This window comes from Eriocheir sinensis, chromosome 58 (assembly GCF_024679095.1).
Source record: "Eriocheir sinensis breed Jianghai 21 chromosome 58, ASM2467909v1, whole genome shotgun sequence".
NCBI classification, from domain to species: Eukaryota; Metazoa; Arthropoda; class Malacostraca; order Decapoda; family Varunidae; genus Eriocheir; species Eriocheir sinensis.
The window spans coordinates 7,291,916-7,317,677 of record NC_066566.1 but is presented as its reverse complement, the minus strand read 5'-3'; the positions used below and the strand labels follow the sequence as shown (position 1 = coordinate 7,317,677).

Sequence of the window (25,762 nt, the reverse complement as noted above, 5' to 3'; positions counted from 1 at the left end):
CGCGGGGACAGACCATGAGTGCCTCAGAGGCTGTCGAAGGTTGCCCAGACCACGCATGCTTTAAGTGGGTAACCGGAAGGAATGTGGAGGTGGTCTGGCCCGGACCGCGGGTGTTTCCAGGTTCCTGCGGGGCTCCTCCGCCCCGGCCCCTTGCCGATAAAATCCGATGGAAATTGGCCAATATGGCGGCCGATGCGTCTTATTTGCAAAACGCTGTTTCAATATACATTTTTTTGTGTGTGTGTGTCCGCCTATCTGTTTATCAACCTCCCTATATATTATTCATTCATTAAAGCCATTTCTTCATCTGCCTACCTGAATAAAATAAAATAATAGAAAAAAAGAGTGAATGATATTTTGGCGAAGTGATCAAGGGATTCAACACCCTTTGGCCTTCCTCTTGTGGTTCATGGCCGGTCTGAGAGGGGGAGGGGGAAGCAAGAGGAGGAGGAGGAGCAAGAGGAGGAGGAGGAGAACGAGGAGGAGGAAGAGGAGGAGGAAAGGAAGAGTGGAGAGAGGAGATGATGTCCCCCTCCACTCCTATCCTCTTTCCTAACCCCCTCCCCACTCCTCCTCTTCCTTCTCCTCCTCCTCCTCCTCCTCCTCCTCCTCCTCCTCCCTCGGGCTCAGGATCAATCAGTGCCACATGAAGCCGGATCTCTGATGAAACTTTGAAGAGGAGAGAAAGAATTGTCGAAACTAATTCTCTCGCATTCCGCCAAGGTTGATGTGACGTTGACAGGATGTGGCAAGGATGTGACGTGACGGGAAGTGGTAGGATGTGGTATAGGGATGTGACTGACGGGAGGTGGCTGGAATGTGATGTCGATGGGTATGCGGGATGTGGAAAGGGTGTGACCGGACGGGATATGGGAGGGATGTGACCCCTGATTTTTTTAACGTCGTAAGAGTCTTTAATAACGATGATGTGGCTGATTTGTCCTTTTTACCCGTTTTTCAGTGCTTGGTTAGTTGATTTTCTTGACTTTCTTTATATTTCACTTTCTACGATGAGTTTGTAATATGTCGACTTAAATGTGAGAAAATCCAACACTGCTGACTAACTCCGTCCCGGATATTTAATTAAAAAGACAAACTAGCGATAATATGGCTTCTCTAGACCCTCTTGTGTGTCTTTTTCTCTTTCTTTTCCTTTTTTCTTCCTATTAGTATCTTTCCATCTTTCTCTGCCATTTTGCTTTGTGTCATTCTTTTCCTGTTATTTCTCTTTTTTTTTTTTTTTTTTTTTGCTTAGCCATCCACGTATTAATTCTGTCCCTCATGTCTTGTTTCATTCCCATTTTCTTTTCTCTGTCGTGTTTGTTTTTTTCATATTTTGCTGTTGTTGTGTTTTTTTTTACCTCCTGCATCATTTTTGTTCTTTTCCTGTTCTCGTCTAATTATTTTCATTCTTTCTCCGCCTTTTCGGGGTTTTTTTTGCAGCTGTCTTTCTTCCTTTCTTCAGTTAGTTTCGTGTTGATTCTGTCCTTTACGTCTTGCTGTATTTATTTCTGCTGCTGCGTTTGTTTCATTCTTTATATTTTACTGTTTTCGTTTTTTCCATGTCTTATTCGAGTCCGTTTCTGTATTTTATTTCCCTATTCTCAGTTTTTTTTACTAATCATTATTTCTTTTTCCTTTCAGTTCAGTTCATTCTTTATATTCTAGTTTTCGTTTTTATAATGTCTTATTCGAATCCGTTTTTATATTTTTTTCTCTATTCTCATCCCGCATACCCATCAACATCACATCCCTGCCACCTCCCTTCAGTCACATCCCTATACCACATTCTGTCAGCGTCACATCCTACCACTTCCCGTCACGTCACATCCTTGCCACATCCTGTCAACGTCACATCAACCTTGGCGGAATGCGAGAGAATTAGTTTCGACAATTCTTTCTCTCCTCTTCAAAGTTTCAGCAGAGATCCGGCTTCATGTGGCAGCTCATTCTTTATATTTTACAGTTTTCCTTTTTTTCCATGTCTTATTCGAATCCTTTTCTGTATTTTATTTCCCTATTCTCAGTTTTTTTTTTGCTTATCATTCTTCCTTTTTCCCTTTCAGTTCCTTTCATTCTTTATATTTTACTGTTTTCCTTTTTTTCCATGTCTTATTCGAATCCGTTTCTGTATTTTTTTTCCCTATTCTCAGTTTTTTTTTTTTTTTGCTTTCATTCTACCTTTTACACTTTCAGTTCAGTTCATTCTTTATGTTTTATTGTTTTCCTTTTTTTCCATGTCTTATTCGAATCCGGTTCTGTATTTTATTTCCCTATTCTCAGTTTTTTTTTTTTTTTTGCTTATCATTCTTCTTTTTTTCCTTTTCAGTTCAGTTCATTCTTTATATTTTACAGTTTTCCTTTTTTTCCATGTCTTATTCGAGTCCGTTTCTGTATTTTTTTTTCTCTATTCTCAGTTTTTTTTACTTATCATTCTTCCTTTTTCCCTTTCAGTTCCTTTCAGCGCTCTCTACTTTCCTCTCACGTCCTCTTTTATCTTCGTTTTCTTTCAGACTTCCATTTATCCGGCAGTCCTTCTCTTTTTCTTTTTTCAATTTTCATCATCAGCCACTCGCTTTGTCTCTCCGGCTCTTCGATTTCACTTCACTTTCAGTTCACTTTATAGTCTTCCTCCTCCTCCTCTCCTCCTCTCCTCCTCCTCCCTTTCCTCTTTCTATTCCTTCTTTTTATATCTCCCTGCGACTCTCCTTTTTTTTTACTTCTACTCCTGTTTTTTTAGTTATTCTGCACTTCCCTTCTATGTCTTCTCTTTTCCCTTACTCTCCTCCTTACCCATTATTTTACTCCTATTTCTGCTGCTCTTCTTCTCCTCCTCCTCCTCCTCCTCCTCCTCCTCCTCCTCCTCCTCCTCCTCCTCTTCCTTCACCACCGCCAAACTATCCTCTCCTATTTCAAACAGCCTGCTTCTCCTCCTCCTCTTCCTCCTCCTCCTCCTCCTCCTCCTCCTCCTCCTCCTCCTCCTCCTCCTCCTTCTCCTCATTCCCATCCTCATCCTCATCCCCATCCTCATCCTCTTCATCCTCATCCTTTTAAAAACAAGCACTTCCTTCTCATTCTAAGACCATCCTCCTCTTTTTCATTCTGGTTCAATCAGTCTCATCCTTCGTGTATCTTCTCGACCTCCTTTCTCTAGTTCGGTTTCATGTCGTGTATCGTTTTTCACGTCGATCGTTAATGGCTGGATACTTTGTCGTGCGTACAGGATTCATATGTGTGCGTGGCTCCATCCTCGTTTACTTGTCAGTCTGATCGGTATTCTTAGACGCCAGTGACTCTCATACCAATTATTTCTAAAGGACAAAGAAAAAGGTAAAATGCGTTCTCATGAGTGTTAGAGTTCAAGGTGCAGAAGCCTTGCCAAACTATCACCAGGGTCAAAAAACTACTCCCCCTGGAAAGGTCCACGACTCCTATTAAAGCCTTGCCAAATGCGTGTGCTTGGGTGACGAAATGTTTAGTAATATGGCCCTATGGTCCGAATTATAAGACACTTTGGCTTCTCACATCAGCTATTTCTAAAGGTCAAAGAGGGGGTCAGTCGGGTTCTAATGAGTGTTTCTTTAGGTTCATGGTACAGAAGAAGGGTCAAAGTACCACCAGGAGCATAAAACTACTCCTGGAAATGAACACAACTCCTACGAAAGCCTTGTCAGATATGTGTTCTTGGGGGACGAAATGTTTTATAATACGACCCAATGTCTATTCTTGGGTCTGGATAGCTTCAGTTCTACCAATGGTCTCGTCTTCTTCCATATTGCTGCGGGTTAGTGATAGGGATCCTCAATCACCCTCCTTCTTCTCCTCGCAGGTCTACTTGGAAAACAGAACTCTCCTCGCTAACGTCACCTCCGCGAGTCCAAACTTCAACGTGAGTCGCCTGGACGCGGGCACGAGTTACCAGATCAAGGTGTACGTCAGTCACGGCCCCGTCACCTCCCCGCCCGTCGTGGTGTCCGCCTATACCTCCAGGACGCCGCCAGGTGAGTGCGCCCCGTATTCTCCCAAGCCTCTCCCTTCCTCAGTAGCCTTCTCATTTCCTTATTAAACCTTCCCCAATAAGCCCCTTCATCCCCTTACTAAACCTTTCTCAATAAGCCGTCTCATCTTCTTGAACCTTCCCTAGCAAGCCTTCTCATCCTCATAAACCTTCCTCAATAATAATTTCCGAAGGTCACACAGGAGATTAGTCGGGTTCTAAAGGAGTGTATTTTTACGTTCATAGTGCAGAAGACTTTTCATATCACTTGGCTCATAAAACTATCGCTAGGATCATAAAATTATCACTAGGCTCATAAAAATATCCCTAAGCTCATAAAATTATTACTAGGCTCATAAAATTATCACTAGGCTCAAAAAACTACCACTAGGCTCATAAAATTATCACTAGGCTCATAAAACTACCACTAGGCTCATAAAACTACCACTAGGCTCATAAAATTATTACTAGGCTCATAAAACTACCACTAGGCTCATAAAATTAACACTAGGCTCATAAAACTACCACTAGGCTCATAAAATTAACACTAGGCTCATAAAACTATCACTAGGCTCATAAAATTATCACTAGGCTCATAAAACTACCACTAGGCTCATAAAATTATCACTAGGCTCATAAAACTATCATTGGGCTCATAAAACTACCACTATGCTCATAAAACTATCACTGGGCTCATAAAACTACCACTAGGCTCATAAAACTACCACTATGCTCATAAAAACTATTACTAGGCTCATAAAACTAGCGAGAGAAAAAGCCTGATCAAAATGGGTGTGCAAGGCCCAATGTGTTTGAGAAAATGGGCTTCCGTGTCCACCTGCCGCTGTCTGCATTTTACCTGTACCAACGTTGCCAGATTGTCGTACTCAGCCGATTATATTTCCCGACTTCCTACTCCCAAACTGTCTTCTGGGCTCCAATAAAGAAACTAATTTATAGTGATCGTTAAAAGAGCTAGATTCTGATGTTTCTTGGCAATAGTTATGCGTCAGAAACAGGTATATACTACGCTCTGAGTACGACAATCTGGCAACGGTGACCTGTACCCCTCCCCCACAACCCCCCACCCCGTGTGACCAGGTGTACATCTCGTTTTTCATTTGTTTTCCCCTTGCCTCGTAACATGTCTATCTTCTTTTTTTATTTTTTTTTCTATTTTACATATGCTTTTGTTTCTTTATTTAAATTTGTTTGTGTGTGTATTTTTTTCTGTTTGCAAGCTTGTTTGTTTTCGTTGTTTGTTCTCGCCGCTTCCGCCTTCAAAATATCACATCCTTTTTTTTGTAGTTTCTGTTCATGTTATCTTGCAATCTTCTAGTCATTTTTATCTCTCTTTCAAAATTCGCACTCATTTAATTTTTTTTTTCAGTTCTCCTCAAACACCTTAGAAACGTTCAAAATTGGCAATCATTTAATTTCTTTCAATTCTCCTTCAGATACCTTATAAACGTTCAAAATTGGCCGTCATTTAATTTCTTTCAGTTCCCCTTCAAACACCTTACAAACGTCTAGTATTCACAGCTTCCTCCTTCGTCGCTTTATACTAACTCAAGGCCGCGTCATTTTCGTGAATCATCATTTAGAAACTTTTAATCGCTTCCTTAACCCAATAGTCTTCTGCGCCCATGCTAAAACCCACTGAGATTCTTTACATTTTGCAAACATCATTAGCCTCCCCAGTGTCCCTCCCCACCAATTTCCCTTCCCCGGCCTCTCCCCATCTGTTGCGTTGTCCCCCATATCCAAACACAACGTGAAAACATAAGCAATCATCAGGAGGCCAGTCGGCTTGTAGAGGATAGTTCCCGGAAACCTTGCGCTATCTTTCCTCTCTATCCATGAGTTTATGTGACCTCTGCTTTAAGTTTCCACAGTGTTGTCAGACTGCTAACCTGCTAAGTCTGTCCTCTCATTTGTAACCGCGTTTTTACAAATTCCTTCAATAATCTAAATCTATCTAAGTCAATGCCACGAGTCCTGCGCTGCTAATTTACTGTAGGAAACTTATTTGCATCAGCCTTTTCAAAGCCCTTCATTCACTTGAAAACTTCAATTAAAATCCTTCGCTATTCCAGAAAATGATTACTTAGACATTTAAGACCCTACTTTTAGGGAAAGTTTCTCAATCCGTGGTTCATTTTTGTCATTCTTATCTGCTCAGAGTCAGGCGCGTTAATGTCCACTCTATAATACGGGGACCAAGACTTCTGATCAAACTCGAAACAGGTGTATTGCCCGGCCCTCCTCCCTCCCTCCCTCCCTCCTCACCCTGACAGTTCCATAACCTACCTCAACAAGCCTTCTCATCCCCTTGAACTCTCCTCACTAAGCTGTGTCATCCACTCAAGGCTTAAGGCTCAAACCTTCCTCAGTAGCCTTCTCATCCCCTCAACCTTCCTCGCGGACCACCCTTCGTCTCCCTCTCACAGACAAGTCAAATGAGGACGAGGAGGAACACTTCGTGGAGATGCGAGGAGACCTCAGTGGTGGGATTGAGGGCGGTGGCGACGCAGAGACGGGGCTGATGGAGACGGCCGCGGCAGGGGACGGCAGCGAAGGTGTGGGTGAAGGTGGCAAGGATCAAAGAGGTGGCAGACGCGGAAGACTTGGCGGTGGAGATGGCAAGACGGAGATGGGTGCTGTGATGGCGGCGGCGGTGGCGGTGGCGGTGCTGGCAACTATGGGCGGCGTGTGGGCGTGGCGGCGGCGCTGGCGGTGGCAGGGCGGCGGCAGCACCAGCGCCACAGCCCGAGGCACCGCAGGGGCCAGGACCGGCGGGAAGGACCCCTGCCAAGCCTCCTCATCGTCCTCTGGCAACCCGGATGTAGTGCCCAACTTAGGTACGTGTTGCGTAATGGAGAGAGAGAGAGAGAGAGAGAATATGATATCATGGCAAGAGGTGAAAATGTAATAACCTAAAAAGGAAGTGAACAAGAAAGTGAAAAAGGAGAATGTGGACAAGGAAGGAAGACAGGAAGTAAAAGGTAGAGCAGAGGAGGAGGAGGAGGAGGAGGAGGAGGAGGAGTCTTTATTTAGAGTTTCCAGTCTGGGCCAGCGAGGTCAAGGCTTATGTTTCAGGTAATTTTTGTAAGGTAATTTTTACTGCCAAAGCTTCTTCCTCCCTCCCTCCCTCCCTATCTCCCTCCCTCTCTCCTTCTCTCTTAAATTCCCTTCCTTCTACACTCCATTCTCTCCTCCCCTCCTATCTTTCTCCCCTTCCCCCCCACGAATTTTTTTTGCTTGTTCTCTCTCTCTCTCTCTCTCTCTCTCTCTCTCTCTCTCTCTCTCTCTCTCTCTCTCTCTCTCTCTCTCTCTCTCTCTCTCTCTCTCTCTCTCTCTCTCTCTCTCTCTCTCTCTCTCTCTCTCTCTCTCTCTCTCTCTCTCTCTCTCTCTCTCTCTCTCTCTCTCTCTCTCTCTCTCCTCCTCCTCCTCCTCCTCCTCCTCCTCCCCCATTCTCCTTCTCTTTCTTCTTATATTGCTTCATCCATTTTTTCCTTCCTCTTGTCTTGTTTTTCGTCCTCCAAGTATTTTCTTTTCCTCCTCGTTATCTTTTCCTTTTGCTCTTCTCTATTCTTTCTTTCTCCTCCTTTCCAAACTTCTTGCTAATCCATCTTTATCCGCCTTTCTCAATCACTTTCCTTCGCATAGTCTCATCCTTTCAGTGTGGAGTCTCTCTCTCTCTCTCTCTCTCTCTCTCTCTCTCTCTCTCTCTCTCTCTCTCTCTCTCTCTCTATCTCTCTCTCTCTCTCTCTCTCTCTCTCTCTCTCTCTCTCTCTCTCTCTCTCTCTCTCTCTCTCTCTCTCTCTCTCTCTCTCTCTCTCTCTCTCTCTCTCTCTCTCTCTCTCTCTCTCTCTCTCTCTCTCTCTCTCTCTCTCTCTCTCTCTCTCTCTCTCTCGTTATAATAATCAGAGCATTCAGAGGCGACGCTCGGGACAACTCTTTACATTTAAGTCTCAAAGGGCACCAGGAGGAGGAGGAGGAGGAGGAGGAGGAGGAGGAGGATTGGGGGTAAAAAGATGGAAGGGGACGGTGGGTGTTGCATTCGAAAGACGAGGAGGAGGAGGAGGAGGAGGAGGAGGAGGAGGAGTAATAGAAGCCAGAAGGTCAATAGGAGAAGGGAGTGGAGGAAGATTAGGACAGAAACAGGAAGAGAGAGAATGGAGGAGATATCAAGCGGAGGAGGAGAAGGAGCAACTTGAGGAAGAAGAAATATAGGAAAATAAAATGTTTAAGGAAGAGGAGGAGGAAGAGGAAGAGGAGAAGTGATAAAAGAAGGACACGATGGGGAGAGGAGGCAATAAGGAGAAGGGGGGAAGGGGGAAGGAGGGGAGGAAGGGAGGAAGGTGACTGGAGGGAAGAGGGAAAGGAGGGAACGGAAGGGAGAGAGGAATATTAGAATAGTAATCGCTTAAAATGTGTTCCCATTCCAATACACTAAAGAAAGATGGAGGAGGAGGAGGAGGAGGAGGAGGAGTAGAGGGTATGAAGGAGGGGGGGAGAGCTCTCGCCTCCTCCTCCTCGTATTGCACTTTCTTCCACCTCCCCACTTCTGCCTTCTTTTCTGTTCTCTCACGAAATCCCCCTCCTCCTCCTCTTCCCCCTCATCCTCATCCTACTCCCCCTACTCCTCCTACTCCACCTACTCCACCTACTCCTACTTCTCCTCGTTCTATTCCTCCTATTCCTTCTCCTATTCCCCTCCACCAAAAGAACATGTCAAAATTTTATCCTCAAGGTAAGCGTGGCTGTGAGAAGCGAATAGCCGTGAAGCCAAAACTATCCCCCTGAGGTTTATCACATACATTAGAACTAAAATTCTAAAAAGCAATATTGGTTCCGTAACAGACGAAGGCGACGTGCTAACCCAGGACAGTAGACGCGTGGCTGGAATCCTAAACTGAAATTTCGCGCCTGTGTTCACGGTTGAAAACACTGAGTCCGTCCCCGAGGGTCCTATACTCCACTGAAGGGAATCACACCTTTTAACTAGGCACAATACATGAACAAAATGCGAAAAAGTGCCCTGACTAATTCGTAAGCAAGTCAACTGGACTCGACAACTTAACACCGAGTGTGCCCAAAGAACCAAGGCAGCAAATATTTCAGCCGCTTACCAGGACCTTTAATAGGGCAGTACTACTTAATAAGGTCCCCGGAAACTGGGAGAAAGAGAACGTAACACCGATATCCAAAAAGGGAGAAAAGAGCGTGGCCTTAAAATACATGACTTTAGCTTAACGTTAGTGTTGGTTAAGATTTTCGAGAAGATAGAGACAGGCTTGCCAAGTCGATATAGAATAACAAGGTTACCTCCAACGCCCGTCACGGTCCCAGGAATGGGAGCACTACACTAATCAACTTGCTAGACTTTTTCCACAGTATATGTGTATGAGAACTTGGATAACTATATCACAAGTGATGTTATCTATCTAGTCTTCAATAACGTATTCAACAAGATATACCACATGGACGAGTTCTCATTAATTTAGTCACTTGGTACAGGAGTCAGACTGATTTCGTGGACGAGAAATTGGGTCATTGGCAGAAAACAACAAATATTGCGTAATGAACAAGATTCTGAGTGGATCTTTGTCACTGGCAAAGTACTGCAAGGATCCATACTAGGTCCCTTATTTTCTTAAATATATCAACGTCTTAGAAATCAGACTAAAACCTTTCATACCAAAGTTTGCCGAAGACAACAATGTGGATGGTAAGGCCCTCAAGACGGCCGATTGTGAGATCATCCAAAAAGATCTTGAGTAGATTAAATTTGATTTGAGAAGTGTCAAATGCCTTTAACCTTGACAAGTGTAGAGTAATGCACTTCTTAGTTCATAACCAGTAACTATAAGCACAACATTCGTGGGAAGCCATTGCGGGTCGTACACGAGGAGTCTGATCGTTGCGTCATTATCAGCAGTGACCTAATATTCTCACAAAACACTAAGTTTGCCTGAAATTACTTAATACTATACTTGGGTTGATCAAGAGCAGCTTTGAATGCAGGACGCTAGGAAAAAAATTATCTAGGTATAACTCGTTGATAAGACCTTTCGTGGAATACGCAGTGCAGCTCTGGTCCCTCAGGTATTTGAAGGGAATCAAGTTACTGGAGAGAGAACAGCGGCGCGCAAAGAAAACGATACCATTGCTGATTGCGCACGGGTGTGAAGACCTACTCGAGTGACGCTTGCAAAGAGACGACAATAAGGGAATCTGATGCAAGGTTCGAACTACCTGAGAAACTTTTACGCTGAAAAAGAAACGCCAATAACGGGATCTGATACAGTTTTCCGAAGCTCAATTTCAACAACGTCGAATGAGTACTGCACCATTTGAACATCCTACCCAAGTCATTAGTGCAAAAAACGATCAGATCATACGAAGATCACATTACCCGCTATTTTGGTACGAAAGGAGTAAACTGAACGATCACTTACGTATTCTCAGCGAGTACTTTAGCTTGCCCTGCACTAAATGTCTGACAAACGACCCAACACCACAGCGGGCGACCTCGATATAAGCCAGCATGGTATCTGTTGCTTGATCTTCCGTGTTCCCATGCTTCCTCCTCCTCCTCCTCCTCCTCCTCCTCGTTTGCTTTATCTTACCCCGCGTTCTCATATTATTGTATTTCTCTCCTCTTCAACTCTTCTACATTCTTCTGTTTTCTTCGTTTATACTTTATCTTCTTTCTCCTTCGTCTCCTCTATATGTAATACTTTTCTATTTATGTTCTTTTCATGTACCTTTACTTTTGCCTTCTTTGTCGTTCTAATTTTTCTTCCCTTTTTCTTTTCCTTCTTGTTTCTGTTGTTCTTGTTCTTGGCCTTTCTCTTCCCCTTCTTTTGTTTTCTCCTCGTCTCTTTCTTCGTCTTCCTCCTCGTCTTCATCCTCCTCTTCATCCTCCTCTCCATTCTCTTTTCCCTCCTCTTCTTCCTTCTTCTCCTTCTCTTCATCTTCCTTCTCTTCCTCCTCCTTTTATATCACCTCCGCTTCTCTGATTGCACGTTTTGCTCCTCCTTTTCCTCCTCTTTTCCTCCTATTGCACCTCCTCTTCATGTTCCTCTTATTACACTCTTCCTCCTCCTCCTCCTCCTCTTCCTCCTCCTCCTCCTCCTTTCTACGAATTTTAAGATTTCAGCTTCCATGAAATGTATTTTGTCTATTTATGTGTCTGTCTGAACGCCTGTGTCTGTCAGCTAGGCTGTCAGTGTGTCTTCTCGTCTCTCTCTCTCTCTCTCTCTCTCTCTCTCTCTCTCTCTCTCTCTCTCTCTCTCTCTCTCTCTCTCTCTCTCTCTCTCTCTCTCTCTCTCTCTCTCTCTCTCTCTCTCTCTCTCTCTCTCTCTCTCTCTCTCTCTCTCTCTCTCTCTCTCTCTCGCTCTCTCTCTCTCTCTCTCTCTCTCTCTCTCTCTCTCTCTCTCTCTCTCTCTCTCTCTCTCTCTCTCTCTCTCTCTCTCTCTCTCTCTCATTGTTTGACTTTTCTCTTTTTATCCTCGTGGCGCAGAAATGGATGATAAAGGATGAGAGAGAAAATGTGAAGAAGAGAGGAAGAAAGGAAAAGAAAGAGGGGCAGAGCATGTAGGGAGGAAAGACAACACTCGACTCTTTCTCTCCATGCTCCTCATTTTCCTCTTCCCTCCTCCTCACCTCCTTCCCTGGTTTCTCCTTCCTCACATTTCACTGGTTGGCTGGGAGAGAAAGTGATGAAAAGATGGGGAAAATACGAGAATGTAGGAAGTGAAGATGGTAGAAAATAGAGGAAGATAGGTACTGAGGAGCGTTTTTTTTTACGTTTTAATGAATGAGGAGGATTAGTGAAATAAAGGAAGGACATGTTAAGAGTTAAGGCTTTGGTGGGAAGGATGAAGGTAGGAGACGGAAGTGGAGGAGAATGCGGAAGAGAAGGAAATGGAGCGGAAAAAGAAAATGGAGGATTGGTAACGTGAAGAAAGAAAATATTAACAGCAGAAGCGGGTGGAGGGTAGGGGAAAGGAGGGCCTGTGGTGTCTATGTACATATATGCAATGCTCTTTGTAACCTTTCTCTTCTCTTCTTAGGTTCCTCTTACAACAAGCGATCGGCATCACCTCGCCTCTTCTGGAACAAAGGTAAGGAGCACACACACACACACACACACACACACACACACACACACACACACACACACACACACACACACACACACACACACACACACACACACACACACACACACACACACACACACACACACACACACACACACACACACACACACACAAAACACTACGACACAGATAGCCACGTTTACATTACTCCCATGATGGACACACACACACACACACACACACACACACACACACACACACACACACACACACACACACACACACACACACACACACACTGAAAACTCTACGGACACAGACAGCCACGTTTACATTACTCCCATGATACACACACACACACACACACACACACACACACACACACACAGACTCGTTCCAAACACGTGTTCCTTTACAGGCATCGTTCCCTTCCCACTTTCCCTCGACGCCTCTTTCGTCACTCTCCTCGTTAAGACACGGTCCTTTACCTCCCTCCCTCCCTCCTTCCATCCCTTCATTCCTTTCCTTCCCTCGCTTTCCTTAACTTTCTTACCGTCCTTCCTTCCATCCTTCCATCCTTCCTTCCTTCCTTCCTCCCTTCCTTCCTCCCTCCCTCCCTCCTTTCATCCCTTCATTCCTTTCCTTCCCTCGCTTTCCTTAACTTTCTTGCCGTCCTTCCTTTCTTCCTTCCTCCCTTCCTTCCTCCCTCCCTCCCTCCTTCCATCCCTTCATTCCTTTCCTTCCCTCGCTTTCCTTAACTTTCTTACCGTCTTTCCTTCCATCCTTCCTTCCTACCTTCCTCCCTTCGTTCCTCCCTCCCTCCGTCGCTTTCCCGATCTTCCTCCCTCCCTCCTTCCGTCTCTTTCCCTACCTTCCTTCCTTCCCTTCCTTTCCTTACCTTCCTCTCCTACCCTTACCTTCTTCCTAAGTATTCTCTCCACTTTTCTACCCTTTGCTTCCTTCCTTCCATTCCTACATCATTTTCTCTCACCCTCGCTTTCCTTTTATTGATTTCCTACCCTTCCCTCTTTACTGAACTCTCTCTTCTCTCCCTTTCTTTCCTACCCTTCCCTCCTTCCTGAAGTCTCCTCTCTCCCTGCCTTACATTCCCTCCCTCATTCCCTTCCTTCCTTCCTTTCGTTCTTTCCTCCCTATCTTTACTTACCCTCCCTTTCCTACCCCTCCATCTCTCATGAACTCTCTCCCTTGCTGACCCTTACCTTACTTTCCTACCCTTCCCTCCCTTCCTTCCCTTCTTCCTTTCCTTTCTTTCTTTCCTCTCCTTTCCCTACCTTCCTTTTCTACCCATCCCTCTCTCTTGAAATCTCCCTTGCTATCCCTTACCTTCCCTTCCTACCCTTCCCTTCCTCCCTCCTTTCTTCCCTCCCTTCCTTCTTTCCTTCCTTCCGTCTCGCTGATCTTGTCTTCCTTTTCTATCTCTCCCTCTTATCTGAACCGTCTTTCTTTTTGCCCTTTTCCTTTTTATCCTTCCTCTCCCTTCCTCTCTCTCTCTCCCTTCCCTTCTCTTACACGCTTTGCCCCACCTATCGTCTCCTTTCTCACTTTCTTCCTTCCCTTCTTCTCTTTCTCTCCTATCTTCACCCTTCTTGTCCTCTTCCTTTCCAACCATCCCTCCCATCTTTTTCCTTCGTTCCTCCCACAGGCTCTGATCCAACTATCGCGTTCTTTCTCTCCTTCCTTCTCTTTCTCTCCCTCCTTTTCCCACCTTATGTTCATCTCCCTTTCCATGCATCCCTTCCCATCTCTCTTTCGTTCCTCTCTCATTCTTCTCCTTCCTTCCCTTTCCTTCTATTCTTTTCGTCCCTTTCCCCTTCTTCTTTCCCTTCCTTTCCCCTCTTCTTCCCCTCCCTTTCCCACTTTCTGTTCATCTTCCTTTCAATGCATCCCTTCCCATGTCTCTTTCGTTCCTCTCGCCTACTTAACTCCAGCCTCTCCTTCCTTCCGTTCCTCTCCTTCCTTCCCTTTCTCTCTATTCTTTTCTTACCTTTCCCCTCTTCTTTCCCTCCCTTTCCCGTCTTCTTTCCCATTTTCTTTTCCTCCCTATCCCCCCGTTCTCTTCCTCTTCCTTTCAACCTATTCCTTCTCATCTTTCTCCTTCATTCCTCCCTCTCGCTTTCACCCAACAGTCGCGTGCTTGAATGAGTCTAGCGTGCGTCCTATCCTTGGCTATATCGCATACTGCCTCGTCCTACTTCTCAACCCTCCCTCCCTCCCTTCTGCCTCTCTCTCCTCCTCCTCCTCCTCCTCCTCCTCCTCCTTCCGCTTCCTCCATCCCGGCTGCTGCTTGCCTGCCCTCCTTGTCGCTAGTCTTGACAGTATTGTTCTCCTCCTCCTAATCCTCCTCCTCCTCCTCCTCCTTTGTCTTCCTCCTCCTCCTCCTCCTCCTCTCTCTCTCTCTATCTCTCTCTCTCTCTCTCTCTCTCTCTCTCTCTCTCTCTCTCTCTCTCTCTCTCTCTCTCTCTCTCTCTCTCTCTCTCTCTCTCTCTCTCTCTCTCTCTCTCTCTCTCTCTCTCTCTCTCTCTCTCTCTCTCTCTCTCTCTCTCTCTCTCTCTCTCTCTCTCTCTCTTACCGTGTATAAGAGAAAAAGAGAGAGAGAGATTTGGTTTAAAGTTGTCAGTGATCTTGTAAGTAGTCGTGTGTGTGTGTGTGTGTGTGTGTGTGTGTGTGTGTGTGTGTGACCACCTGTTGTGTCCGATGGAGCAGATGATGATGATGATGATGACTAAAAGGTGATGAAGCTAATTATGGTGGAGATAATATTGATGGAGGTGGATGATGGTGCTGATGGTGGTGGGAAATGTGATGATGGTGATGGTGATAATGGTGTTGATGATGGTGATGATGATGATGATAGCCGCTATGCCTCTTATGTTCTTCCCGTTTTGATATTATAAAAAGAAAATATTGCACTTCCTTCCTTCCCTTCTTCCTTCTTTATATCCTTCTTCGTCTCCTTCTGACCCTCCACTCTCTCTTTATTATTTCTTTCCCAATTTCTTCCATCTTTGTTTGATTATATTTTCTCTTCCTTTTCTTTCTATCTTCATTATTTCTTTTATTGTCAGTTTCTTTCCATCATTCTTTTCCATCCTTGCATTCACTCTTTATTATATTCTTGCCTTCTTCCTCTATTTCTTTTCTTCGTCTTTTCTTCCTTCTTCGTTCAGCCCTTCCTTGTTTCCTTCTACTCCTTCCCTTTACCTTCTTCCTTCTCTCCTCTCTTTTTCTCTCATTTCTTTTCCACTTTCCTCCATTCTCGTGTAATTTTATTGTCATTTGTTTCTTTCTCTTGACTTTAATTTTAGTCAGTTTCTCTCCATCTTCCTTTTATATTCCTGCATTCATTATTGTATTCTTGCTTTCTTCGTCTTCCTTTTCTTCGTCTTTCCATTCCTCCTCGAGCAATCCTTCCTTCCCTCCTTCCTTTGTTTTGTGTGTTTTCGTCCCTTTGTATTTTGTTTGAGTCTTCCTTTAATTTTGACCTCAAACGTTCTCTCTTTCTCTTTCATTGTCTTCCTTTCTTTCTTCTCTCGCTCACCTTTTTCCTCTCCGAGTCTTATATTGTGTTTGTCATTGTCACAGACCTCTCTTTGGTGTGGGAGAGAGAGAGAGAGAGAGAGACCGTACATACAAATCTTGATATATTTACGCAATCATGCATACATACATACATATATTTAGATCGATAGATAGATCAATATATGAGGATAGATAAAAAGGATGGGTAGGACTGAAGAAGTTTGAGAGAGAGAGAGAGAGAGTACATAGATTTAAAAGAAAATGATAGATAGAATTGAAAGGAGTGAAGATGTTGGAGGAAATGAGGGAGGGGAGAGAAAAGAAGGAGGAGAAAGGGATAAATATTTTGGAGGTAAAGGAGAGAGAGGAATAAATGGAGAATGGGGAAGGAAGGGGATGCAATACCCCCCCCACACCCTCCCCACACCACCACCACCACCGCCACCACCATCACCACCACCACCACCACCATTTACATCGTTACTACCACTATATACCACCACCAATTCCACAGCCCGGGTATGCGAACAGGGTAAATAATGTAGGAATAATACACTTGGAAGGGAGTAAAGAAAGGAAGTATTAAAAGACGGAGTGTGTACTGTTACCACCACTACCAACACTATAGTCTGTTTAGCGAGAAGCCGTAATAAGCTCCGCCCACTATTCGTTTGCTCGCTGCTGATTGGATAGCGGCTTGAGGCACTTCACTCGTTCCCCGCTCATCCCAAGACACTGGCGTCCCTCATATAACAGTTTTCTACTTCTTTTCTCTGGAACTCGCTTAAATCACTAAACACTAGCTTGGTGTCCTCATCCTTAGGCAGTAGAATAATATTAAATGACTATTGCGTTGAAAAATAAATAGAAAAGTAAGAAATAGAATACATAATACGAAGTGAAGTCCCAGATGGTGTTTCGAATGTTTATGTATTTAATTTCCTGTATTGAAGCTACTAAGGAAACTGACTTCCTAGTAGTAATAGTAGTAGTAGTAGTAGTAGTAGTGGTGGTGGTTGTGGTGGCAGTAGTAGTAGTTCAGTTTTCCTCGTTTCTACCTTCATTTCTTCCCATCATTATCAGTAGCATTCATATTGTTTCCTTTTATTTCTTCCTACTCACCCTTATTTCTTTTTCCTTCTCCCCTCCTTCCCTTAAACGTCATTGTTCTTCTTTTCCCCGTCATTCTTTTCCTTTCTCTCCTCCCCTTCCAATGTATTTTCTCCTTGTCTTTCTTTATCTATTTTCCCCTCCCCTCTACTCTCATTCCTTCCTTCCTTCCTATGATTAGTCCCTTCCACCACCTCTCTCCTTCGTACATCGAAGCTCCCTCCCTCCCTGACCGGGAGGAAGGACTTACACACACACTGCCTTCTTTTTGCTGGAGCTATTAGACGCTGCAGCTGGAAATTTAGAGACAGCAGGCAGTCCCCTGCCCCAATACAGCATTAGATCCATTATCTGTCCTGCTGTGGAGGCTTAGTCTCAATAGTTTAATAATTATAATGAGTGATCTTATAAATTAACATTAAATCTGTCTGCGAACAGTATTAACGACACATCACTAAATTTTTCATACTAACACTAACAACACCACCAATAATAACACCCCTACAAACCTCCCCAACTCCAGGACTCAAGATTCCTTGCCCAGTCTCCCTGGGGCAGATTTATCAACTCGAAATTGTAGGTTTGGCTAGATTATCTACCAATCCTCGTTCTATCTGTTTTCCTTTACATGTTAAACTATTAATAACAGGTAGGGTCGAATGCTTTAACACAATCGAAAATCATTGAGGGGATTTATCACAAGTAATCGCTAGATCCAAGGCCAAAGGTGCATGATTCTTTGCTGCTTGGGCTCCGCGCCGTGCAGGTTGTAGGAGGTTAAACTTGTCTATACAACACGCTCAGCCTTGCGCCTCACGTCATGGCGCTGCCCCCTGGGTGCGCTCTGAATGACTTGTCCTCTTCCTCCGCATCGTAGGCATCATCGCCCCTTCTTGTTCTCTGGACTCCTTGGTACTACTGGCACCAATATAAAAAAAAATTACCTGCTCCACTAACGGGCTGAGGCTGACCAACTGGTCCCGTCATGAAAGTCTACCAGCGCTATAAGCCAAAGGTTAAAATGAAAAAAAAAACACTACCAATACTACGCTGCCAATGCTAAAACTACCGATACTCACACCGCTACCAACACTATCACCACCACCACCACTACCATCACTACTACCAGGATATGAGAAGGGAAGAAGAGAAACAAGAGAGAGTGTACTATCGCCACCACCATCACCACCACCATTGCACATATTGAACTCCTCCACCGTAAAAATAACTCCATGGCCGCACCGACTCACCTGCCAGGTTTAATTAGGCGGCGAGGCAGGTAATTACAACATTAAGTTATTACCTCTCCGCTGCAGCTTACAGGTCGGACTCTGATTCGCCTCTCAGGTGCCGCCGAGGTACCCAGGTGTGGCAGGCGGCTACGGGCAGAGCGTCAGCCACGTAGGGGAGAGAATGGATTGATTGGTGTCAGGGAAAATAGAAAGGAGAGGAGAGGATAGGCATGGATTGGAGAAGGGAGGAAGGAGTATCAGCTAAATAGGTATGGGGATAGGTTGTATGGTGATGGGAAAATGGAAAGGGTAGGAGAGGAAAGGCATGGGCTTGGAGGAGGGCGGAGGTAGAAGTGTCAGCTACGTAGGGATGGGAATGGGTTGTATGGTGATGGGAAAATAGAAAGGATTGAGAAGATAGGCATGGGCTTGGAGGAGGGAGGAAGGAGTGTCAGCTAAATAGGGATGGGGATAGGTTGTATGGTGCTGTGGAAATAGAAAGGATAGGAGAGGAAAGGCATGGGCTTGGAGGAGAGCGGAGGTAGAAGTGCCAGCTACGTAGGGATGGGAATGGGTTGTATGGTGATGGGGAAAATAGAAAGGATTGAGAGGATAGGCATGGGCTTGGAGGAGGGAGGAAAAAGGAGTGTCTGCTACGTAGGGATGGAGATGACTTGCACGGTGATGTGAAAATAGAAACATACATTCATTAAGAACAACAGAGAAAAAAACTGGAAAATTCGAACTCCCCAAAGTAAAAGTGGTTGAGAATTAAAAAAAAAAGGCCGCTCGAGAGGTTTCTTGATACTCCTCACGCGCACATTCTTCGCCTATAGTGAAACCAAATTGTCGAGTCCGTTTTGGCGTTGGCTCCCGCGGGTCCATTTCTCCCCTCTGCTCTGCCACACAGTCCCAACACCTATTTTTTCCTCTCATATGTTACCTATAGCTTACATATGAGAGGAAGGGATAGGTGTTGGGCGTGTGTGGCAGAGCAGAGGGGAGGAAAGGACCCGCGGGAGCCTACGCCAGACCGACCTCGGCATATTTGGAAGACTTTAGGAAGTTTAACCCGTATTAAGCATATTGGCGCCTCAGCTCGCCTGTTGGAAGAGCCTCTCGTGAAAGTTGCTGGGATTATCATTGAGTGTTTTGTGATCCTAGTGATAGTTTTACACGGCCTCTGCACCTTGAACAGGAAAAATCACCCATGAAAAAACGGGTACCCTTCTCAGCGACCTTGGGAAATAATAGTTGAGGGAGTTTGGTAGGTTTAATAAAATGGACGAGTTTCACCCACGTAGGGATGGGAGTAGGGAAGATAGAATAGATAGGAAAGAGATGGGGGTGGAGAATGAGGGCAAGAAGGATCAATAGGTAGAAAAGAAAAAAAAGGGAACTACAGTGGTGTGTGTGTGTGTGTGTGTGTGTGTGTGTGTGTGTGTGTTGAGAGAGTCGTTGTAGAATCTGTTAGGCTCAGCGGAAGGTTAGGATACGTTAGGCTTGCTCACAGTTGATTAATATATGTTGGGAAAGGTCATGTAGGTAGATGATAGGGTTAGGATGGCTAGTTCTAGGTTTGGTTAGCTTTGATTTGCTATGAGAAAAGAAGGAAAGGTGCTGGAAACGACATGACGAAAAGAAAGTATGAAAAAAAGTTGAGAAAGTATTGGAACTGAAGAAAAAATTAGAGAAAAAGATTTAGAGCGAAGAAATGTATAAAAGAAAAGAAGGAAAAACGATGGAGTTAAAGAGACAGAGGAAGAAAAATAGAAAACTTACAGACAGAGAGAGGTACGTTGATAGAGACAGGGAGAGACAGGCAAAGAGAAAGTCAGTCAAGCAGTCAGCCAGTTTGCCTCCTTGCCCTTGAAGTGAGAGCGAGAAAGTGAAAGAGAAAAAGAGCGGAACTTCATGGGAGCACAAAATTAATAGCATACCAACAACAGCTTCTATTTGGACCATTTACGACATACGTTCATAACACGAAACACGAATATTAAACCCGAGAGAGCGAGAGAGAGAGAGAGAGAGAGAGAGAGAGAGAGAGAGAGAGAGAGAGAGAATCTTTAACACTGCCGACTACTACTAATATGAAACCTACTTCTACTAAAACTTCAACTGTTACTACTACTTAAACCGTTACTACTAAAACCACGACCACTACTACTACTACTACTACTACTACTATTCCTCAAGGCACTTCAATCTAATTCTTTCACTGTATATTGTTTAATTCTCTCTCTGTTAATGACCTTTTTCTTTTTCCTCCTCCTCCTCCTCCTCCTCCAATTACTCAGGCACAATTTATGGCATTAATATCAAAACCACCACAACGCGCGGCCAATTATCGGGAAGCTGTTGGGAAAAAATGGTTGATAATCAGGTGAACCGAATCCCCTGGCGCCTGTTCTGATTACTGTCGTTCTCTTTAGGTGGTGCGGGTTTGTCTTGTGTGGGTTTGTTTGTTTTTTTGTTTGTTTTTCGTTTATTTGTTTTGTTAGTAGCAGTAGTGGTATTAGTGGTAATGGTGGTGGTAGTACTATAAGTAGCAGTAGTAGTAGTAGCTGTGGGAGTGGTAGTGACCGTAGTCGTGTTAGTAGTAGGAGTAGTAGTAGTGTTAGTGCTAGTGTTTGTAGTAGTAGTAGTAGTAGTAGTAGTAGCAGTAGTAAGAGTAGTAATAGCAGCAGTAGCAGCAGCACTGGTTGAAGTAACAAGCACCCCTAAGTCCCTGGAGGTGTTTCTTATCTCAGCAAGTCACTGATTATAATGTGCAAACTTGGTCATTCAAAACCTATGGCAGTGTTTGTCATTGCCCTCAGCCAGGCTTGGATGATCAGAGGCTGCTAAAAATTTCTCATTTGTTTTTATTTTGATATCATTTTTCATAGTTGTTGTTATGTTTGTTTCATGTTAGCGTCTATGCTATAGAGTTATTTTGTTCGGAAAAATATACTCGAGCCCTGCTTGTTAATATGCACTCCAGAATTCTGTGTTGTAATATTCGTGGACTTGAAGCGGCCTTGCCTGATCTCTCAGTTGCCTCAGACAATTACAATATTACATGTTGCTATGAAACTCTTGTTTGCAGTATGAGGCATACATCTGAGCCTCTTATTCATGGTTTCAATAAGCCTCTGTTACTTAACTGAAAATCGGTACCCAGGGCTCATGGTATTCTTTTTATATAAATATTCGCTGTCGTTATAATGCACATCGTCCTTCCTGCATGAGTAAGGATGTCATGAAATTACTATTCTTGATATTTCTTGTTTTATTTATTTTCTTAGTATATATTGGAATTCGAATGAGGATAACAATAAATGTAACTGTCTGCTAACAGCTGTAGGAAATATACTCTCGTGTGCCTTGAAGGTTTTACTTAATGCACATCACACGGGATGGGCTTTGTCAGTCTTACCCACAGATAAGCTGTCGCAGTAATAGCAGCAGTAGCAGCAGCACGGGTTGAAGTAACAAGCTCCCCTAAGTCCCATGACCAACTTGTATATGTCCAACTCATATTTCAGGGAACTGTCTCGACATTTTACTTACAGACATCCGAGGGGGGGCGTAGATATGGTTCCACCTATAGATACTCTTGACTTTTTGTGTGTGTTTCAGCGGGGCGTGAAGTTTGATCCGTTGGAGCCTTACAGTTTCATAAATCGAAGGTCTAAACTACCATTCCTAATCACCCGGACATAACTTTTGATAATTCCGTCGTTAAAGATAGTTCACTTATAATATTAGCTGCGACTCTAGACGCTGAACAAACTTTAGTGTCACCCGCAGTTGGTGGTTTAGAATAATGGCTTCTGCTAGTGTAAAAAAAATATCTGATGATGGCATTGTATTAAATCATTTTCATTGACACTTTTGAGTATCGTTCTCCAGTGCTTATCTCTGTTGCAGACACTCACTGAAAATTCCTGGACCTACCATTTGATCAGGTCAAATTTTAACTTCCCAATTATGTAGATGTCTTGCGCATAATAGAGCGGTGCGCGGCCAGTCCACTTCATTCTCCCATTCACCTCCAAGGAAGAAACATCACCACATGCTACTGAAGAAGGGTCCAGGACCCGAAATCGCAATATAGCCAAACGATGACCAACTTCGGTGAAGTCATCAACACTTACAAAAGAGAATAGGACTCTTATAAAACAAAAAGAGAAGATCCTAAACAAAATGATCAATGCCGAACTAGCCATCACATTTAATGAAATATATATATATATATATATATATATATATATATATATATATATATATATATATATATATATATATATATATATATATATATATATATATATATTCGATTGTAATATGTTTAAATGTTCCCCTCTTGGACCCAGCTGGATAAAGCTGACATTCGGCCTATAAAAATGCTGGGTATTAACAGCCTTTTTCGTTGTAACAGTGATAATGTTCGAAGAATTTCATCTTTATTCATCTGTTATCTTTTTCATCGTCATTTCTCACGCATAACATCTTTTTTTCCACTTTTTCGTTCACTTCATTCCCATGTTTTAACCCTTGGCTTTCGTTCTCTTATTTCTCTTTTTCATTGTTTGCATTATTTACGCGGCGAGGCGCGGCGCCCCGGCCACCGACTTGTTTACACTCCGCCGCACGGTGATTGGCTCCGCGGCGGCCACTCGCGGGCCTCCACACGGCCTGGATTATGTAGAAGCAAGTGTTTTATTGGCCCTTGTTGCTGCATTGTGTACATTTATAGATTTATGTATGTATTCCTTGTGTGTGTGTGTGTGTGTGTGTGTGTGTGTGTGTGTGTGTGTGTGTGTGCGTGCGTGCGTGTGTGTGTGCGTGTGTCAGCCTGTAATCCCGGCCCGTAATGTGACTTAATTACAAGTTCAGGAGGGGCCGCGCCTTGCCCTAAAGTTTACTCTCTATATTTTAATTTCCTCGCTAATTAGTTTCAGCGAGGCGGTTAGTTACTTTTCCTTCTTGATATTCCTTTTTCCCTTTAGTTTTTTCTCTCTCTCTCTCTCTCTCTCTCTCTCTCTCTCTCTCTCTCTCTCTCTCTCTCTCTCTCTCTCTCTCTCTCTCTCTCTCTCTCTCTCTCTCTCTCTCTCTCTCTCTCTCTCTCATTCATTCATTTCTCTGCTCTCCTCATCTCTCCTCTCCTCTCGTATCCTCTCATTTCATCTTTTTTTTTCTGCTCCCCTTTTCTTCTTCCACCTCTTCTCATCTTATCACCTTCCTTACCCTTTCATCTATAACACTCTCCTCACTTTTCCTGCCCTCTCCTCTCCTCTTCTCTCCCTCCGCAGCTTCTCCCTCCGCACTTTTCTTATCTTCTCCCAAGCCTCACCTTCCCCTTTTCCCCCAGACAAGACGGTGGAGGCTTCTGGTGGCGCTACGGGAAGACTACCGGCCCTGGAGGAGACGCCCTCGTTGGCAGACACGACAGCGGGCGGCAGCGGTGCGGCCGATTCCTCCCCGAGCGAGAGTCAGCGAATCAGCGGTGTAGGCAGCACCTCCACGCCGACGCTGAGCCAGAAGACGGTGTGCAGCGGCGGCAACTCGTCCCCGGCTGAGAGCAGCAGGGCGGCGGGCGGCGGCAGCAGCTCCTCCCTCACCAGCAGCGTCAAGACCGTATGCAGCGTCGGCACCTCCACCCCCACGGACGGCCTCAAGTCCAGGGACAGCACCTCCTCCCCGTCCCAGTCCCCAGCGGCGGGCGGGCGTGGCTCTGGCGGAGGTAATGATGGTTGTGGTGGCAATGGCAGCAGTAGTAGCAACAGCAGTAGGAGGGCCGCCGTGATCGCCTACCGCCCCGCCCCATCCGGAGGGTCCTGCCGGAGAGGCGGCGCGGGAAGGGGCGGGGCTCAGCGGCCGATAAGTGCCGTTGGAGACCTTGGCGTCAGCAGCCTCAGGAAGGTGAGTGTTGAGGGGCAGCCAGCGGGGGGCGGTGCTGGGATGGGACGTAGATGTGAGGTCTGGCCTTGAACAAATCTTGAGGACGAGGAAGAGTATAGATAAGTGGTATAGACAAGGCATTGACAGGTGTGGAAGGGATATGAACTCGGTGTGAATAAGAGTGTTCGTGGGGACGGGGGAAGGCCATAAGCCAAATTAGGTGACGAATAGGGAAAAGGTATGGATGGGAAGGAATACGGCATTAGTAAGGTTTAAGGGAAAAAAAGAGGAGTGTATACTGTACAAATGGGTATTATTGCAGATGAAAGCTAGACCGTGAAGGGACAAGGAAGTGGCCTCACTGGCATGATCGGGGCACAGGTGCGGTGCCGAGGCACGCGTGGCGATGCGTTGTCCTAATGGGCGTCGGAGGAAATTCATTTATCTCGCCCTGATCCGCCGCCGAACATTAATTACTCAGCGACAGACTTTCGCCTCGTCCGTCTCGCGGCATCATTTTTTTCTCGTAATTACTCGAACAATTCATTAAGGATATTATCGTTCATGTAATTTCCAGGTCATTAAGACTATGTTGAGTTGGAGCATTAATTAAGGAATACTAAATTAAATTCCAAGACATTTAAAATAATGTACTCTCTCTCTCTCTCTCTCTCTCTCTCTCTCTCTCTCTCTCTCTCTCTCTCTCTCTCTCTCTCTCTCTCTCTCTCTCTCTCTCTCTCTCTCTCTCATCCCCTCCCCCCCCTGTTGCCCCCCCCCACAGTCCTTCCTGCTCAGCGGCGAGGAGGCGGAAGAGGATTACCTCGGCCAGGCCAGTCCGGAGGAGCGGCTCAGACGGAGGAAGTCCAGCCTGGCGGAGGAGGAGAGCTCCGAGAGGAGGAGGCGGAGGAGGGCCACGGGGGTGAGGTTTAGCTTTACCCCCGGGGAGGTGGAGGAGGAGGAGGAGCTAGGAGTGGCCTACCACGGAGCAAAGGGAAGCTACCTGCTGAGGGAATTGAAAGGCTACCCCGGCACCCTGCCGCGCCGGGCCCCGCGGGACGTGGCGCCGCCCCCCAGGGGACACTTCGGCTCCAGGGAAGTGCTGGACCTGCATGACTCGGACCCCAGCTTAGGGGAGTTCGTGCCCTACCCCGCGCCGCTCTACGGCTCCAGGGAGGCGCTGGGTGGCACCGGGGTGCGCCGCGCCCTCAGGGAGGACAGCTACGCAGAGTTCCTGCCGCACGGCGCCCGCGAGGCTCCGGGCCGCGCGGGGGTGCGGGTCCAGCTGTCGGGACGCGCCCATCTACTGCGGGGCTCCAGGCACTCTCTGGGTCTCGGGGCCTCCGTGGGGGAGCTGCGGGCCGCCGGGGCCATCCAGCGGCGCGGCAGCTGGGCGTCCCTACATTACCCCGTCGACCAGCTGATCAAGGCTGCCGAGACGGTGGTGTGAGGCGCCCCGCCCGCCGCCCGTTTTGTTAATACTGCTGATGCTCCTGCTGCTCCTTCTCCTGCTACTGCTGCTGTTGCTGCCTCTGCTGCCGCTGCTGCTGCTGTGCTACGTCTGTTTACTGCTGTTCAGGTGAGTGGCTGCAGGTGTGTGCATGGTGGGGGCGAGGGAAGGAGAATGGTGCGAGAGTCGCTGATTGTGGTGGTGGTGTTGTTTGTAGTGGTGGTAGTGATGGTGGTAGTAGTGGTAGAAGTAACGATGGTACAAGTGGAGGAGGTGGTGGTGGTGGTGTGAGTGGAGTGGGTGGCCAGGCAGCAGGGGTGGAGGCAGTGGTGGGCCGTGTTGAGTATTGATGGCGCCTGGTGGTGGCGGCACAATGGTGGCAGCGGAAGTGGAAGGAATGGGGATATACCCGGCATGATGATTACTGTTGATG

General features: G+C 45.6%; 1 protein-coding gene across 3 annotated transcripts in view; it reads left to right on the top strand.

The window, feature by feature from the left end:
• Positions 1–25,762, top strand: part of LOC126985107 (hemicentin-1-like) — a 295,072-nt gene that overhangs the window by 209,761 nt on the left and 59,549 nt on the right. For all 3 annotated transcript variants that reach the window (XM_050839570.1, XM_050839572.1, XM_050839571.1), the window contains exons 13-17: positions 3,830–4,001; positions 6,448–6,858; positions 12,082–12,132; positions 23,353–23,903; positions 24,664–25,458. In XM_050839570.1, coding sequence (XP_050695527.1) covers positions 3,830–4,001; positions 6,448–6,858; positions 12,082–12,132; positions 23,353–23,903; positions 24,664–25,329 — 1,851 coding nt within the window. In that variant the 3' untranslated portion in view covers positions 25,330–25,458. The remainder of the gene's footprint in view (positions 1–3,829; positions 4,002–6,447; positions 6,859–12,081; positions 12,133–23,352; positions 23,904–24,663; positions 25,459–25,762) is intronic.